This window comes from Rhodnius prolixus, unplaced genomic scaffold (genome assembly GCF_049639745.1).
Source record: "Rhodnius prolixus isolate KJV_2025 unplaced genomic scaffold, Rpr scaffold_6, whole genome shotgun sequence".
Taxonomy (NCBI): domain Eukaryota; kingdom Metazoa; phylum Arthropoda; class Insecta; order Hemiptera; family Reduviidae; genus Rhodnius; species Rhodnius prolixus.
Genome location: NW_027411634.1, coordinates 35,470,406 through 35,488,073, shown reverse-complemented (window position 1 = coordinate 35,488,073; position 17,668 = coordinate 35,470,406). Strand labels below are relative to the sequence as shown.

Below are 17,668 nucleotides of genomic sequence, written 5' to 3'. Positions count from 1 at the left end.
TACTACACAAAACTAACTACATCCTAGTACCATTTACCTGCTGTTAACTAAACAACTGTTTGTTCCTCTGTCCATTTTTTCTTACAAATAAAATATGATTGTATTGTTTTACCAAATTTAAAGAAATAAATTATTTATTAAATATATATTAATTAGAGAACTTTTTTTTTTTTTTGCAAGAGGAGCCCATTATAAGAGGGAATATTTTCGAAACAGGGAAACCTACAGTACAGTTTGATGGTTTCAGAATTCCCCTGATTTCATATTCCTGTAAACTATTTTGTGTACCACTATCCGAATAGATATAAGAGAGCGTTCCCTTAATCACCGTCACATAGTGCACCTCCTAGAAGTTTTCATCAGCGATTGTAGTTTTGGGAGCTAGTTTACGAAATGAGATCTCCGTCTCTTGGAAACCAAAGGAGGTGACTGACGCCAATAACAACTGGTTGGAAAACCAAGTACAGTTTCTATTTACTATGAAGATTCTAATTTACACATTTCCTAAAAGCATCGAATTTTTGTAAAAAGAGAAGTAAGATCGCGTTTAAATTTAGTCGCTCGTTTCTGCGCTAATGAAAATGAAGGAGCATGTTTCTGTATAAACCTACATCATGAATTCCCATTCGCGATAATTCATTAAAACGAAGTATCTTATGACTGCACAAGTTTATTCATTTTAACGAAATGAAAATAGAGTATTTAGAAAACTATTCGGATACGTTTATCTCAAAAACTATATAATTTTTTCTTCTTTATTTTATCGGAAATATTTACAACAACAAATGCTGTATCAAGTACATTACTACAATATAAAATAAATTTTCATTGATAGCAACGCCATCTATGCACACGATTAAGAACTTTTCCCCCTTGCCATCCTAAGTATTTCATATCTGTCCATCCAAGAGTTTTTGAGGGCCTCTGACCTCATTCGATTATTACATTATTGTCATTTTATAGTTAATATGAGAATACAGTAAAGCACATTTGCCAGTCTCCTCCAACCACGACACCCAACATGGTAATTGGATATAGAGGTAGTCTAAAAAAATAGGCATTAATTTACTTTTTAAAATGTCAAATTCATGAATTTATTATTCACAGGTGATTCTCAATTTGAGGTTACCTCAGTCAGAAAAAGTTGTTTATAGAAAATGGTCTGGTTTGTAAAACATGCAAGCTCAAAAACGAAAAATTGCAAGAAGTAAAATTTTAACTTTCGTCAGCGATTAGCGATAAAAATTCCTCAACAGAAAATAACACTTAATTGTTTTCTTTTTTTTTCATAAATATAAGATATCGTTATACAATTCTATCCTTTTCATGTATTGTTTTACTCCCCTAATTCGAACACAATCCTATTGTACGGAATTCTCCTTTTCTAGTCTAGTGACAATATAAATGTGTTCATGGGACTCCAATTCTTGTAAGAGAAGTACTGTTTTATTTTATTTTTCAATTGATTAAACTGAATGTCAAAACATTTCAAAATAAAATTTTAATTGTTTTTTGTTACCTCATCTGGCCAAAACGGTGAAAACTTTTTGAAAGATTCAATATTTATAACAGTTATTATCTGTTTAAAAAAAATATACTTAAATAATGATTAATCTCTACAGCCTTTTCCACTAAGCATAAAAAAAAACTCTGAACACTCTGAAAATGACATTTAACGCCTTTTTAAATAAAAAATTCATATAAATATTAGCCTGCATAAAAATATTTGCATATACAAAAGCTAACTTCAAAATAAACATATTACAAATACAAACCGACAGAAAGTAAATTTTTTGGTACGCCGTTTTTGTGGAATTGCTCCCTATATTTTCCGGCAGCCTAGAAAGTTTAAGTGTTCAATACCATTGCCGGTTATCTCATCAGACAGCTGATACACTGTTGATTCGGCGGTTCTAGTACAGGATTTTTTTTCTATGTTAATGATGGCTCGTCGACACCTAAGTCTCTGGCGCCTTGAGCTTTTGTCAATGCGCTCTTCAAGTCGTTTTGTTTGTACTTTCCATTAGAAAAACGCATCTACAAATTCTGTAGTTTTAAAAATATTTGTACTAACATTCCCCAAACATTAAAATTACAAACAATTATCATCGCGCTTACACATTGTACATCAACACAAATCGCCACTTTTCATCCTATAAAACAATTTAGCGAGAAAAGGTTTTCGTTGGCGAGAGGGTTTCTTTCTTCATGTGCCTCGATGAGGGAATTTCAGGACTTAAGTCTAAATTATGAAAAATAGAGAAGCATATGATGAACTGGTGCACCATATAAACATACTTAAGGACGCCTAAATAAGAATTAAGAACCAAGAATGTTCTGGCTAATAGTGCGAACTGATGCCAATGAAGGTAAAAAAAAAAAGTCTAAACTCAATCAGATCTCTCTCCATCACGAGACAATTCGAGGATGTTTTTTTTCAAGAATCCACCTGGATTAAAGTGACTAAATTTGAATTTAATTACCATTTTTATTTTTTCTTTGCTTTCTTCAAAGGTATGTCGGTTTTAATGGTGGGTCTTCACCTCAAGACTAGAAAAACTTTGGGAATTCCTGCTCTAAATTAACCTCGACTAGTAAGAAAAAATTCTAATAAATTGTGTTCCAAATCTATAAATTAGAAATATTTAGTGCTATTTTGACTTATTAAATAAAAAATAATAGCAACAATGTTATTCCAATGTGTATTTCTCGAAACAGAATCACCAATGAATCACTTTTGTATTGCAATCTAGATTTAATATTATTAATCTATTAATATTACATACAAAAATTTTTTCCCTAGTACTTGTTTAAAAAAGGAGGTTTCAGTAATCCTAGTTACTTGAGAATAAAGCCTTCTCATTTACAAAAACATTTCCTTAGGGAGTTTTAAATAATTTTAAGGATTTTTTTTTAAATTTAAACTAACAATAAAAACTATTGACGAAAATAATTGATTTCCAATAAATATATTACATTGGGCAACAATTAAAGAAAATTATATTAAACCCCTTATTTGGAATGAAAAAGTTAATTTTACTAAATGAAAATATAAAATCAAAATAATTTCCCTTGTAAACACAGTGTTTTATGTAAATTTCAATCATTAATATAAATATAAAATTCAAATGAAAAAATAATGGGGAAAAAAAATTTAACACAAAATCTTAAATTCATTGAGCAATAAAAGAAACAAAACTGTAAAAGTACTTTTACTTTTAAAACTCTTTAGAAGTTTTATAAAACAAAAATATTGACACAATGAATTTAACTAATGATTTTAGACTTTAAAAGATAAAACTTCAAGCGAGAATCAAGACGGGAACACCCCTTTCGTTTGATGGTCAGGCGGTAAAAAGATCAAAGGGAACCGACAAGAAACAAATAGGATTCCAAAAATAGACGGCATTCCGTTTATGTTTTTTTTCTTGTATATCCAGTTACATTTCCCTGAAGTAAACATTCAGATTAGTCAAAGAAAATAAGAAAAACTAATGACTCAGACATAATGTAAAGAGACAAGTATCAATGAACGGCAAATCTCTTTGATCTTCAAACATCTATTTTTGATCTTAAAACAATTAGCAAAGCTGTCCTTTGTGGATAAATACAAAGGAATATACCATAAAACTAAAAGAATTTCATAAATTTGAGTACATTAACGCAAAGGATTAAATTGTATCACAACTTACCTTTGATATACCTGGCCCTTTGAAGTTGTTTGATGTTTCCAATGGTAAGTTCATAGTACCAAACACTATTCATTTTAATTCACTCATTGTCTATTAAGAATATGAAAAAAGCTAAAAATTAATCACAGCCTCCGTCTTTAATTATCACATATTTTAAACTTTTTTGAAATAATAATTTTTAAAAATAACAGAGCGTGAAACTTTTCAACTACTTCGAGGACATGTTCTCTGTTAGTAAGGCGCTCTGGTGGTAGGAGTTAACTCGAACAAACGTACTTTGAAAATTCAACCAATTGGCGAGAGAAAAAAGGTTGCGCGCGCATTCTGCTTTTATTTTTTTAATATTAACGGCTTTCATAAATTATAATTCACTAATAAATCAAAGATTATTTTGAATATCGTTTAATTAAACTTTAATGTCTACCTGAAAAATTACAAGAAGATACAGAATTGATAAATACAGAATTGCTTTAGATTAGGTAAATGGTTAAACACATCCTACATTGTGGCCACCAGGGCTCAGCACGGAATAACTTGTAGATATTGTGGTAGATTCTGTCATATGGCCTATATATTTACAACGTTGTTGTTTACGTTTAAGTTGTAAACCTCCTAGAGATATCCTCAAATTACTTGTTATATCTACTCAAATATCAATCAGTCACCGTGAAATTCTTTTTGTGTGAAAAAATGTATTTACTTGGTTAATGGTAAATAAAATAATAGCGACCTGCTTATTGCCATTATTGTAAGTTGTTTTTTACATGTTTAATCCTTTGAGTTTTGTTCATCAAAACATAAAATTTAATGTAATCATAACAAATTAAGTGGAATGATTTATGGTAATTGTCAAAAGAGATGTCTTTTATGTAACTTTGTTAGAAAAAACACTCAAATTAGTCGAGTCATGTTGCTCTTTTAGAATAAGTTATCTAAACGTTAGCTAAAAATGGAACATGTGTAACCAAGCACATGATTTTAATGTTTAGTGTTGTGATAATTTTTACTGCTAATTTTGAATCATTCGAAGACAATTCTGAACGGTGAATGCCGTTTTTTGTAACAGAAAAATTAGATACATATTTGTCACGAGCATCTTCAGGTCTCCAAATAGTAGGAAAGAAAACATTGTAAAATCTAATAATATAATGAAGATTCCTCAACCTTGAAGACCTAAAGTTATGTATAAAGTTTATACTTCATAATCTGTACTCATCTTGGATCTTTTTATAGGTAAATCTGACTGTGAAGTGTTAACATTGAAAAATGGGTAGAATATTTTTAGAACATTTAGGAGGTGCCCGGTTATTTTCTTGTGCATCCTGTGATGCGAACTTGACAAATCGAAGTGAACTCATCAGTACAAGATTTACTGGAGCAACAGGTAGAGCCTTTTTGTTCAACCGAGTGGTCAACATAAAATGCAGGTTGGTCTATCCTTTGTTTTTATTACATAGAGTGTACACGGAGAGAGGTCGAAACTTCGGGAGGTGATTGAGCAGCTGAAATGCAACAAAAATGTTCTATTCACATTGACCCGATTCTCAATAGTCCAAGATATTTGCATTTTTAACTTTTCCGTCGATATTCGCGTTTTCCACCATAAAAACGGTCGTAATTTTTCTGTCCTTTATCCTACAACAAATCTGCTTATTCCCACGAAAGAGCATTGAATTTCCTATAAATCTGCTTAATCCAGAGCCTCAAAACGTTTATTACAATCAATGAAATTTTTACTTTTATGTCTAAAAAATTCGTTCTCGATGATTTTTGTTAAATTTTTCTACTGCATTTTTTCAATTATTAATGAATCAAAGAGTCAACCAATTATAGAAAAAGTTGTGCATTTTTTGAGCTTCAAGACCATATACTATTTTTTTCTTCCGTTTTGTTCAATAATAATTGTTCAAAACTAAATGGTTACTTCTCTTTTTGTTTCTTCTCAAAAAAATGTACATACCGTGTGGAAAACGGGAATATCGTCGAAAAAGTTAAAAATGCAAATATCTTGGATACTATTAAGAATCTGGCCAGAGTGAACAGAATATTTTTTGTTGCATTTGGGCTAGTGAGACACCACCCGACCTCTCGTCCGTGTACACCCTGTATATTTTTTGCCACAAAAAATTAATCCCAAAGAATGTACAACTTAAATCACTAAAAATTCTCAAAAATTTATTTAACTTTTTTTGAAGTGAGTGAATTAATTTTGTATGAACTAAAGGTAGAAAGATTAATTATTTTGCTTTGTATTGCAGATTTATCAGTTATTTTCTTAAAATTTAAATAAAATTTTCATCGTTCCAGTAAAGTTCAAGATAGAGTGATGCTGACCGGACGGCATATGGTCCGAGATGTATCTTGTAAGAACTGCTCAGCTAAACTTGGTTGGATTTATGAATTTGCCACAGAGGAAAACCAACGGTATCTTTTTACTATATTGTGTGAATTTGACTGTATAATATATTTTCTTTTTTTCGTTCTGATATATATCATCAAATGCAGAATTAATACCTGAAATTTCAACTACTGTTGAACCATCTTTAGTTTCAATAAAAAATATGGTATGGTATACCATGTACTCTACTAGTTTCCTGCATTTCTAGTTTTCCAAATTGTATTAAAATTGAAAATCATTAAAGTGATCGTAACTTCACAACTGGATAATGAGGATTGTTGTGGTTGAGTCCACTTTGAGCACCTCCTATCTTCCTCACACTTTGATCTTGAATAACAAAAGTTACAGATTCCTCGGAACTTTTTAATATGATGGGTTTATATTTGAACATTTCAAGTTAAAAACGGAAATTGTTACAGCCGTTTTTGAGAAATATCCTAAAAATCTGGTTTGAACTCTCTCTAATCGCAGTTTATGTATTTAATTTTTTATGTAACTCGAAATTTGCACCGAAAACAGTTATTTTAAATTTATCATTTTTATTGATATAAAATGGTTCTATTGAAGGAAGCGTGAATGTTGAAAGCCAAAGCAATGGTCTAAACGCATCTTATTTCCAAATTCAAATGAAAAACTTACGGTGACTGTCCAGATTGCAGGAAAATTGTAAAACCTGGTCTGAATAGTCTCACTTCCATTATACAATTTCCAACTAAGAATTATGATGAGATATTTCATATTCATTAATATTATTATATACAATTTCACTCCTCTATTGAACCCTGCGTAAATGAAGTTTCCGGAAAAATGATTTAAACTAATTTTTGCTCTTGTAAGCAAAATTTAAAGAAAATCATTTGGGACCATTTTCAAAATAATCGCCACAAAAATACGAAAAAATCTGTTCAGTAATTGGCACTTTGATCCACTTAAACACATTGCTTTTTTAGTATTTTTTATATATATTTAAAGGCTAAATACTGAGATACTGATAATAAGATCATACATTATAATGAGGTGACACATTAGAGGAAAACTTACCACCATCCCTTCTCAATGAAGTGTACTTAATCGATTTAAGCTGGAGTAAGGTTTCAAATAAATGTCATTAAATCAAGTCCTGTTAGAGAAGTTTAACTTTTGGTTCACACCTATTTTATTGAACTCTACAAACTATGGATGTGTGATCCACAGTAACTTTTTTTTCAGAAACGTTTCTTTTATTCGATAATCATGTTTTCAAGTTAATATTGTTCAGTACACGTTCAGTTCGTAGCGTAAATTCAGTGTAGTATAAAGTCCACAAGAGAACCCATTCTGAAGTTATTACTAATTTTATAATTTAGCTATTTATTGAAAACAAAGGGTGCCCTAGTTGTAACTATTTCTTCAATGTTATAACTGGTGCAAGTCCTCATTTCCGGGTGACTCTATTTTATTTTTACTTTGGTTTAAATACTCTAAATTTGCATTACCAAAATTATATTTGAAAAAAGTCTGACCAATTCCAGTGTGATGGGAGGGACATATAAGGGAGGGGAGGCTGGCTGAATGAAGAAATAGATTTAATTTATCTAGGAAATCTTTCTAAGTTAATCTTAAATCATATTTCAGAGAATAACTAAACTTTACCCCGGCTTTATTTGTCAAAACGAAAGAATTTCAACGTGGTCAATCGGTGAACATTAAAACGTTAAGTTTCACTATGCCAAAGTTCTATTTTTAATTATTGCACGATTTTCAATACATTTTTTTGTAAAATCATGTTAACTTTCATTTTAAAAAATTACAAAAGAAAGCACAAAATAGTACAAGTTACCATTTATTTTAGAAACAATCTCCGAAATGAAAAATAATTAAATCTTTCAGTGTACACATATCTATTTTTATTTATTTTTTTCAGTTACAAAGAAGGCAGAGTTATATTAGAACGAGCTTTGATCACAGAGTCAGATGGCATAGATGAAAGAATACATGATGAATGATAAGCTACTTTATGTAATTTGATTAAAAAATTGTTTCTTTTATGAAAAAAAAAAAAACAAATTACTGATGTGATGCCATTTTACCTATCTATTTTAGTGAAAGGTAGTAAAAAATTGAATGAAAATAATGATTTTGAAATGTAATCGTGAAGAGGAAAGCATCATAATATTCAGTAAGGAATTATGTGAGTAAAGAAGTATTTTTTAAAGAGCGAAACAAGAAGATTAGTGTTTGATTACAAACAAAAAATGATGAATCTTTTGGTTGTTTTTTTGTTTTTGTTAATTGTAAAGAATTTCTCATTTTAGTCGTTAGTAATATGAATTATATTTTAACTTTGTCATGCTAGAGGAAGGATATGTTGGAAAAAGTTGAAACGACTGAAAAAAAAAAGTCAAAATCATTCAGAAATCTAAGTTTTTATTTATATATTATAATTTTAATCATAAAAGAATGTGTACATTAGCGATAATGACAAATGAAATGTAGTTAACTCCTTTTTTTGTTCTTGATGTTCATTTATTATTCTCAGTATTAAAAAACACTAATTACTTTGCAATTAAAAAAAAGAAAATTTTAAACTCAATTGTGACATGTGTAAACATTTTTTTGCATATTACAAAAAAAAATTAGGCCAATATATTTTTTAACTTTAAAATTGTTATAAATTTGAATTAAAACCATGTAGATGGAGATCATTTATTTCTGAATACCTTATTAATATTATAAATTGAGTCGAGATGTGCGTTGTACCGATCGATTTTTTTTTTTTTTTTGTTAGCGTCATAGCATGCATGTTTTGCTGACAGAAATCTTCCTTTACAATCAAATTATATCATGTAAGTCTATAGTAGCTGTTTATTTTCATCCGTTTTTTTAGCATACTTTTTCATTTTATCCAGTTTTTCAACCATCCTTGGAAATTGAATCATCAAGTTTGTGTAGAGAAATTTGATTTACATTTTAATAACGATACCAAAAGCATTAGGAGTATCTCATTGACTATCACAGTTACGCGTAAATACCGCAGTCCATCTTCTTTACACCAAACCTACTTCAAATCTGAAGGCAGCAGAAAATTCGAAACTATTCATAATAAAAGAAAAGTATTCTGCTATGATAAAATCATTGATGTTTATTGTTTTCCACATCCTGATGATTTCCTTCATTATTCTATTTATTGAGTATTCATTGTTAGTTCATGTAAGAAATTACCAAGTGTTTTCTGTACCATTATTAAAACTGTCCGGTTAAATATTTTTTCTCGTTTTCTAGAAAAGATAAAATTCCCAAATTTTCTTTATAATACAGGGCAAGTCCTCCTTTACAAGTAATTTTTCGCAACAACCCAGATCTAATAGATTTCGAGGAAAAAGTTACCAATAATTGGAAAAACGGTAAATTCACAAAATGATGTTGGTTGATCTTATTACCTTTTTTGTAAACAACGTAGCACCTAATCGCGAGAACCGATTTTCATGAATGAGATGTCATTCGGTTTCATGGAGACATGCTTTTTGGGGGGTTTTGATGCATTGAGAGAGGAGTTAGCCCAATTTATGTATGACCCCTTCTTAAATATTTATTACTAATAACTCTGTAAATCACATCCCAATTTTAATAAAATTTGGCAGGATGAAGGGGTTATGGGTCCCCTACGTAACATTAAAGTGCCGTCCTGTTCTTACACCTAGTAATGGGAACTATTGTAATCGTTTCAAATTATCGATGCATTAACCGATTTTCATGAATTAAGTGACATTCGATTCAAAATTTTATGTAAATGCGGTTGAAGGTCTTGTCACTTTTCTTTTTGTTTTATACTTTCATTTATCTCTCTCTCTCTTCTTTGGTTTACTAACTGTAAAGGCAGCTCACCTACAACTTAGTATTTTTGTGGGTTGCAATGTTATCGTATCATAAAGATATATGTACCATTTGTCTAAGAAAATATACCTTCTCTAAAATCTACAACAGCCTCAGTATTAATCTTTGCTTAAATCAGTACTATTTCAGAACGACTTGTAATTAAATAATTAATATGTTAGAACGAGTTAACGACAAAAATATTTTTGAACTTGCTAACATTTGTTGACTAAGCAATCAGATTATATTTTGTTTCTATGGTAAATTGCAAGATTGTTTCTATATGTACTCTCCTATCGTACTTCATCCATCTTCACAGATTTGATTCCACCAAAATTTCTGTCGCATTCTCTTCTGATTGACTAACTCAAAAAAAAAAAAATCAGACAATAAATTATCGGTATTCTTATAAAAAAAAAGTATCAATAAAATATTTTTTTTTTGAAACTTTAATTTATAATTTCTGTAATACAATAAAGCTAATAATCTTTTTTTAAAAAATATATTAAGAATTAAGAACAATAAATTCTACAAACTATTGTGTCCTTAAAAAACCTGTGACGTGCAATCCAAAACAAAAGGCGTGGCATGCTAAGAAGGGGTTTTTTGCTGCATGATAATGCCGTCCTCTCGCGGCTAAACAAACTCAAGAGTTATTCGGATCATTTGGCTGGGAACAACTTGTTCACCCTGCGTACGTACCGATCTAGCGCCCAATGATGTCACCTGTCTCTCCATTTGGGAAATCAGCGTCACGACGATGATGATGATGTCAAAACGACCGTGGTGCAGAGATTGACAAATCAGGAGACAAACTTCTATGAAAATGGAAATCAAAAGCTGCTTGTACAATATAAGTGCCTAAAATGTTAGTAGCAATTATGTAGAAAAGTAGATTAAGGTACAGGCTTTCATGTAAAAATTAAATTGTTAAGAAAATTATACTTTTTATATTTTATTTCAAAACAGTACTAACTTAAAAAAACATTCCTCGCACTTCAGTGTCAATAAATACATGTTGAAGTTCTGATTGCAGTATATGTTGAAACTTTTATTTTAGTCAATTTCTGTTTAAAAGACGCTCACAATGAGAACCATTTGTTAAAAATGTGAGCAGAGTCCGCAACGCTGGATAGAATCAGGGAACGTTTTGGCTGGTGGAGTCAATAGCAAAATAGTCCCAAAAGAATTTCAGCTTAACTTGCTAAAACATTGTAAGGAAAAAATCTAAGAAATTGAAATAAATATCATTTGCACTAAGCAAGTAGGAGAAAAAAAAAAAAACATGCTAATCCTGGGTAGATTATGTAATAAGAAATAGCCCTTAAAAATACAAGTATGATAATTTTTCAACTAAACAATACTCTCAATTAAAACAGAAAAAAGTTTTAGTTGGAATGACTTGCTTCATGCTATATTCTCATGAAATCCAGGAAACTGAATTCTAAAAGAAAGTGACGCCTAACCCTATAAAAGAAAGGGAAAGAAATTAAATTAAAGAATGATTACCTATAAAGAAATGGTTAGAATTTGCTTTTACTTACATGATGCTAATCGTTTTTGTAGTAAACACTGTTTTTTTTTTTACATATAAGCCCAAATTTTCATCATTTGCGTATGTAAACAAATCTTGTTTTCTTGAAGTCGGAAAAATTTAGTTGCTATTTTGTATTTCATTTGCAGTGGCTTCCCAAACATCCGCGTCATTGTAATGTTCTGATTTATGCAGTGCATTAGCATTTATATTTTGCAACAATTGGTTTCTAGCAGCTTTTTTGGCATGTTTCTGCCCTTTTTTGTGTACTTCCATTTGTGATTTAGTGTTAGTAAACACTTGGCATAAATCGCAGTATAAATCAGAATTCTCTGGAACTGGTAGTGGTATTTCATTTACAAATGCTTTTCCAATATTAAATCTACCAGTGGGATCAACTTCTTCATTTATTTTTGGCGGAGGTGCCTCATTTCGTTTGAGGTTTTTTCTATGCTGCTTACCAGTTAAATGCATCTTATAAACTAGTTCAGACGTAAGTTCAATATTACAAACTTCACATTTGAATGTTTGTACAACAGGTTTTTGCTTTTTAATGGCACTTTCTACATTGTAATGTTTTTTCATGTAATTGTTAACATTTTTAAGGTGAGGCTTGCCTTCATAATGTGAATATGCCATCATTGAAGAAGTCACCGATACACTACATAGCTCGCAAGATAGAGGTTTAAACATTTTCTTTAATTCTGCAGGCAATTCACGAATGCCAGTATCATCTTCAATTGGCCTTTTTTCACCTCGACACTGTTCATTGCTTTCACTGTTTTTTTCTTCAAGAGATTTTTCTTTTTCTGGTGTTAACTTTTCTTCATGAAATATGCTCTCTTCTTTATCTTGCGTTAACTGTTTTTCCTCCATTTTAGTTTAATAAAAACACAAGCACAATCTAATGGGGAAATTCCAAGCTAACATAAAACTATAAAAACTGATATTGATGAAACTATACTAAAACAATAGGACATGCCGCTCTGCGACATGATATGATCTTGTATAACATGTAAACGCCGACATGTACCTGTAACCTGTAACGTAAAGGATTATGCTGAAAGCTTTGCGAAGTATAACAGAAGTGAAGGTAATAAGTAACAATCGATGTTTTGATACTGAGATTGAAACAAGAAGTTTGTCATAAATTAGATCAGAGGAATGGGCAATTTATTTCGTTGGTTATTAACAATTTTCTACTAAAAGCATGAGAATCCGTTTTCAAAAATATATTAACAATTATTGACTGGATGGCTTATCTGCTGGTTCAGAAGGTAAAAATCAATAAGATTTCCTAAAATTCTTAGACCTTAATAAAAAAAAACCTTAGTAAATAGCCTCAGAGATCAAATTTTATCTCCAATTTATTACATTCATAATGGTTTAAATGTTTAGCACTAAAAACTGTAGTGTGATATCCCTCTTCCTTGGAATAGCCACTTATTCAGGAATCTTCACGTCCGTTCGGTGTTCCAGTCTACAACACAATTAACCTTTACATAGGGTTTGCATGTTAAGATTTAGAATCCACAGGCGAAATCTAGCTTATCTCAAACACTCATTCACTGTAAACACAAAAATTATAAACCACAATAGGATTTTTTAGATCACAGTGGATTTGGATTATAGCCATCCCTTGATAATCTATAAACAACTGTAAAGCATGTTTTTATGTTTTTTTAATCCACAGAAAATGTTTACTAAGAGATTTTGCTATTGTTTAGAAAGAAATTTTACCGTTCATTAGCAGACAAGACAGAGGATACACCAAATTAACAATTACCATGTAAAAATATCATATAGACAATAAGCCCTGAAGATGACCATGGTCGAAAGCTTGGCACAATAAATAAAAACTATGACTGAAATTGGCATTTATTTCTTCATCCCATTGAAGTCATTTAACTGCAAATTGGTTTCGATTAAAATTGATTAGATTTAGAATGTAGTGTTAAATTTAAGTTTAGTGAAGGTCATTGAAGGTTTGTTTTATTGAGCAAGGAACCTTACGGCTTGATAGGTATTTTCAGTAAACCTTTTTATAGTCTCAAAATCCATATCTAAATATTTCTTTAAAAGAAATAATTGGATTTCATTAAAAATACGTTCAAAAGTCCCATAAATAAAGACTGTTTTGTTGACATCAGTAAGATAGCACTCGTCATTCTAATCATCAACCTAATAATGTTTCTTCATGACCAAGTTTAACTTTAAATTTATAATTTATGGCAAGGTCAGTCGCTAATTTGAATTTTTTTTAAATCAAAGGGTACCTTTAAAAACTTTTTTGGGTCGAACATTTATTGTTTTGTAATTGTTTCACACAGTTGTGACTGTTTTTAATCAGATGTTTTATATTGTCAAAGTGTCGCCTGACGGTCTTATGACCATGGGTTTGTAACGGTGTATTGAATTGGATTATGTATTTTTTTCATTGAATAAATAAACATTTTCAATAAAAATATTATCAAAGTTCAAGTTGGTACTCAAAAGAAAATGACAAAATACAACGTTTATACTATTTATTCAGCAATCAGAAAGACTAAATAATAATACAAAAAAATACAAAAATAGCCCTCCATAGGTTCGAATAGACACCTTTCAATTCCTCTGTTATAATTGCAGCAATCCCAGAAAAGACTCTAATGTTACGAATTATCCTCTAAAATTACTGTTGCCCTAATATTAACACAGTCTATTTATTTGTAGTTCTTATTATCTACCTAGATGAAAGGGTCAATATAACTGACAACAAATTAAATACCTTTTACTTCCTGTCTCACAAAATATAATTCCTACACATTACTATCACATTCTTCCACTCACCTGGTTCATCAGGCATCAAATGCACACAAGCCGCTTTCAAATTCCACTCCTTATAGACTTCGATGGCGTAGCACACTATAACGGGATGTTTAAATTGAAAGTGTTAGCCTGACGGGATCAGTAGAGGAGTGCTAGCCTAGAAGTAGAGTGTAAAGTACTTCTGGTGGGTAACCAAAAAACTGGTGCTCTACAGAAAGCCTTTCTATCTAATTCTAAATTTTTATCTATCGAAGTATTTGTATCTATATCAGGAAGTCCCTCTATGAAGTTTCTGAAGCAGTTAGGTGGCAAAGTTTTCAAAACCTAAGTATAAATTGATAATCTATCTCTATCGAGCCCCTAACTATTATGCGAAACAAAAATAAAGTTGTTAAATGACATCTAGGAGGAAGTGGGTTTTGTCTAAGCTTCATGCTTCTATCGCGATTTAAGTAGCCAATCCTCTATTCTGAAAAACCCATTTTCTATTCAACAGCATCAGGCACAGAATCATGCCACAAAAGCTAACAAGGTATTTCTATTTGTAGCAAAACATCACTTTTAGATCGTAAAAATTCGATGAAATAATGAAACTTCTGTGTTATGGTTGAGTTTTATTTTTTCAGAACTTTTGGTTAGTACTACTATATCTAACTATTTTCAGTTACTTTAACAACCCTACAATTTGCTAAATTTCTAAAAGTCCTAATTAGTTTTACGTTTAGAATTTTCAAGAACCCATTTTTTTTAGCGAACACTTAGGACCCATGTGCCTATTTCAAGTTTTTGGAGATTTTATGATGAATGAATGACTATTAGTATGCAGTTTTTAAATATCTACAATAGAACAAAAACATTTACTTTCATTCTATTGGCTACAACGCGGTATACGAAGTATGTATGAAGAATGGTTTTACAAATCTGCATTTGTAACAAATTTCTTATCTAAATGTGTATCTAGTTTTTAAAAAGAATCCAGGTAATGTCTGAAGTCGTATTATCTTTAAAAAAAATCACATGTTTAGCATTTTTCACTATAATACAGAACATCTTCTGAAAATTTGCACATTAATATTTCGCATTAATTGCAAAGCGCACTTTAATTAAAATTACCTTTTCTTACTTTGATCACATGGAGAATTGGAATGTTTTGGATTTTCCATATGGGATGTTTCCATAGAAGACAGGATTTGAATAAAAGTATTGCAAATAAAATTTTGGAACTTTTTGTACAAGATATGGATGCTTCATGTTATTATTATTGTTATGATCCAAATAGCATTTACTCTTTTCCAACCCAAGTGCCCTCAATCGTAACCTATCAAAATCCGAACGACGGCCAATTGGATGCATACTCATTCTATGCCTCGTCCAATTTTGATAACAACCAAACAGATGAAGATGAAGCTTTTCGAGATCCTGACACTATTCCATTACCGAAAGATTTAACTGATCTGTTTAAACCCTTGGAGTGTGAACTCTGTGGTGTTCAAGTTACTAGTGAAACATCTGCGTTTACACACTATGAAGGTAAAGTACATATAAAAAATGTAAACGCATATATGAAAGAGCATTATAACGTAGAAGGGTCTTTACAATTAAAAAAAGAACGTTTTATACCTGTAAAATGTGATGTCTGCAATATAGAACTTACTTCGAAAGTTGTATATCAACAACATTTCAGTGGAAAGCAACATCAGAAAAATTTAAGAAAGATTCAGTACAAACTTCCTACGGCGATGGCAGAAGATATTTTTACTGAAGGGGCTTTAGCCTCCATAAAAGATTTACCACCACCTCCTCTACCACCTGTATTGTCTGATTTTGTGTGTGAAATTTGCAATATCACAACCAATACGGAGCACCAATTAAATTTGCACAAAAGTGGGCAGAAGCATAAAAAAAAAATGAAAAAACTTCTGGAATCAAAATTAGATAGTGCACTTAATGCTTTTTATAGTGGGGAATGGCCGGAAGCTTCTGAATCTAAAGGTTATACGGCATCAGCAGCCCCCTTTGTGGAAAATCCGGAAATGGATTATCCACTTCAGTTTAATGATTTTCAAGAAACTTTCCCTGCTGGAAGTATTGAAGCCAGAATTGGTAGTAATGACAGCTTATCTGCTCCAACGGTCGCTCCTGGAGAAAGTGACGCCCTTCCCTCTTCATTAGAACCGAAGACGATTGAACTTCCAGTCGAGCTAGATATAAAAGGTGGAAAGGTACTTTCTTCGACTGCAATTTTCTTGCAACAGTTATCAGTCATTTCACAGTCAGCTAATAATAAAGAGGATGTAACAAACAGTGGCCTGAATTTGAACAACTCAGAATCAGATTCAACTGGTGAAAAAGAGAGTGCAGAGCTTTACACAAAAACTACAGTGGAAAGCAGTTCAATCGATGATAGTGAACCAAATGCAAATCAAATGTCAAATAATCTAACTAATCAATCAGACGTTGTGAAAAATTCAGAAAATCCAATAAACGATAGTGTATCAAATGTTGGTCCTTCACAAAATTTAGAAAAAGAAAGTAAGTGTGTTGATGAAACTGCAAATCCAGATAATAATAAGGACAAAAAAGACTCTCAACTAGATCAAGAAATAACAAAGTTAGCTATTGAAGAGATAGAAAAAGAAAGCTCTAATTTTCAAAAAATTAAAGCATCTAATAAGTTATCTATACCTGAAGATGTTATTACTGCAAGAGAGGACCAATTGAATAAAAATAAATGTACATTTGATAAAGCTGGGTACAGAATAAATGTGGACATCGTTAAGTCCAAAGAAAGCAGTACCAATAAAAAAGAAAATGTTCGTGAATCTGACAAAAAAAGAAACATGAAAAATTCGACTAATTACAATAATGGATGGTATGATAATAGAAATTACAATAATTATGGCTATAATGGATATTGGTATAATAACTGGAGAAATACTGATAATTACAGGAAATATCACAAAAACCAAAATGGTAAATATTTTTACCGGGGTCATTATAATGAAAGAAATGACAAGTATGATACCAAAAGTAATAGAAACCACGAAAAAAGAAAAAGAGATAATAGATATATTAGTGACGAAGAACGTAGCCATAGTTACAAATCAAGAAGGAAAAGTTACAAGGATGATAAATATAAAGATAAAAAGCACAGAAGTCGTAGTCGAAGTAGGAAACGTATACGTGGCAGTAGAAGTAGAAAATATAGAAGTTCTAGTAGTTCATACAGCGACCGTAGCCAAACTGATCGCTCAGATAGAGATCAAAGTAAAAAGAATAAATCAATAAAGAAAAGTGAAGAAAAGCGAACGGATAAAAGAACAAATAATGTTAAAAGTGGAGAATACAGACGAGATAGGAAACGCAGAAGTATTGAAAGCACTA

At 30.9% G+C, this 17,668-nt stretch overlaps 3 protein-coding genes and 1 long non-coding RNA gene across 9 annotated transcripts in view; 2 read left to right on the top strand and 2 right to left on the bottom strand.

The window, feature by feature from the left end:
* Positions 1-4,065, bottom strand: part of Axn (protein axin) — a 31,699-nt gene extending 27,634 nt beyond the window's left edge. For both annotated transcript variants that reach the window (XM_074142047.1, XM_074142048.1), the window contains exon 1: positions 3,693-4,065. The gene's annotated coding sequence lies outside the window, so the exon portion shown is untranslated. The remainder of the gene's footprint in view (positions 1-3,692) is intronic.
* A 162-nt stretch (positions 4,066-4,227) lies between these two features.
* On the top strand, positions 4,228-8,769 carry Ype (yippee zinc finger protein). 2 transcript variants are annotated; one of them, XM_074142114.1, is made up of 5 exons: positions 4,228-4,440; positions 4,926-5,119; positions 6,000-6,116; positions 7,994-8,088; positions 8,173-8,769. In XM_074142114.1, the coding sequence occupies exons 2-4, from the start codon at positions 4,959-4,961 to the stop codon at positions 8,073-8,075; spliced, it is 360 nt and encodes a 119-aa protein (XP_073998215.1). In that variant the 5' UTR covers positions 4,228-4,440; positions 4,926-4,958; the 3' UTR covers positions 8,076-8,088; positions 8,173-8,769. The 2 variants fall into 2 exon arrangements, with proteins under 2 accessions (XP_073998215.1, XP_073998214.1); XM_074142113.1 differs by lacking the exon at positions 8,173-8,769 and having other exon boundaries at positions 4,229-4,440; positions 7,994-8,136.
* A 1,937-nt stretch (positions 8,770-10,706) lies between these two features.
* Positions 10,707-12,538, bottom strand: LOC141461245 (zinc finger matrin-type protein 4-like). Of its 4 annotated transcripts, none has more exons than XM_074142103.1 (3): positions 11,487-12,538; positions 10,919-11,409; positions 10,707-10,803 (listed from the first exon to the last, which is right to left on the bottom strand). In XM_074142103.1, exon 1 carries the CDS (start codon positions 12,350-12,352, stop codon positions 11,597-11,599), a length of 756 nt encoding a protein of 251 aa, XP_073998204.1. In that variant the 5' UTR covers positions 12,353-12,538; the 3' UTR covers positions 10,707-10,803; positions 10,919-11,409; positions 11,487-11,596. The 4 variants fall into 4 exon arrangements, with proteins under 4 accessions (XP_073998204.1, XP_073998205.1, XP_073998202.1 ...); XM_074142104.1 differs by having other exon boundaries at positions 10,707-10,760; XM_074142101.1 differs by having other exon boundaries at positions 10,707-11,409.
* Positions 12,539-12,615: 77 nt separating this feature from the next.
* On the top strand, positions 12,616-13,583 carry LOC141461252 (uncharacterized). Its single transcript, XR_012462698.1, has 2 exons — positions 12,616-12,753; positions 13,204-13,583. It is a non-coding gene; the product is annotated as an uncharacterized lncRNA (long non-coding RNA).
* Positions 13,584-17,668: the final 4,085 nt, after the last annotated feature.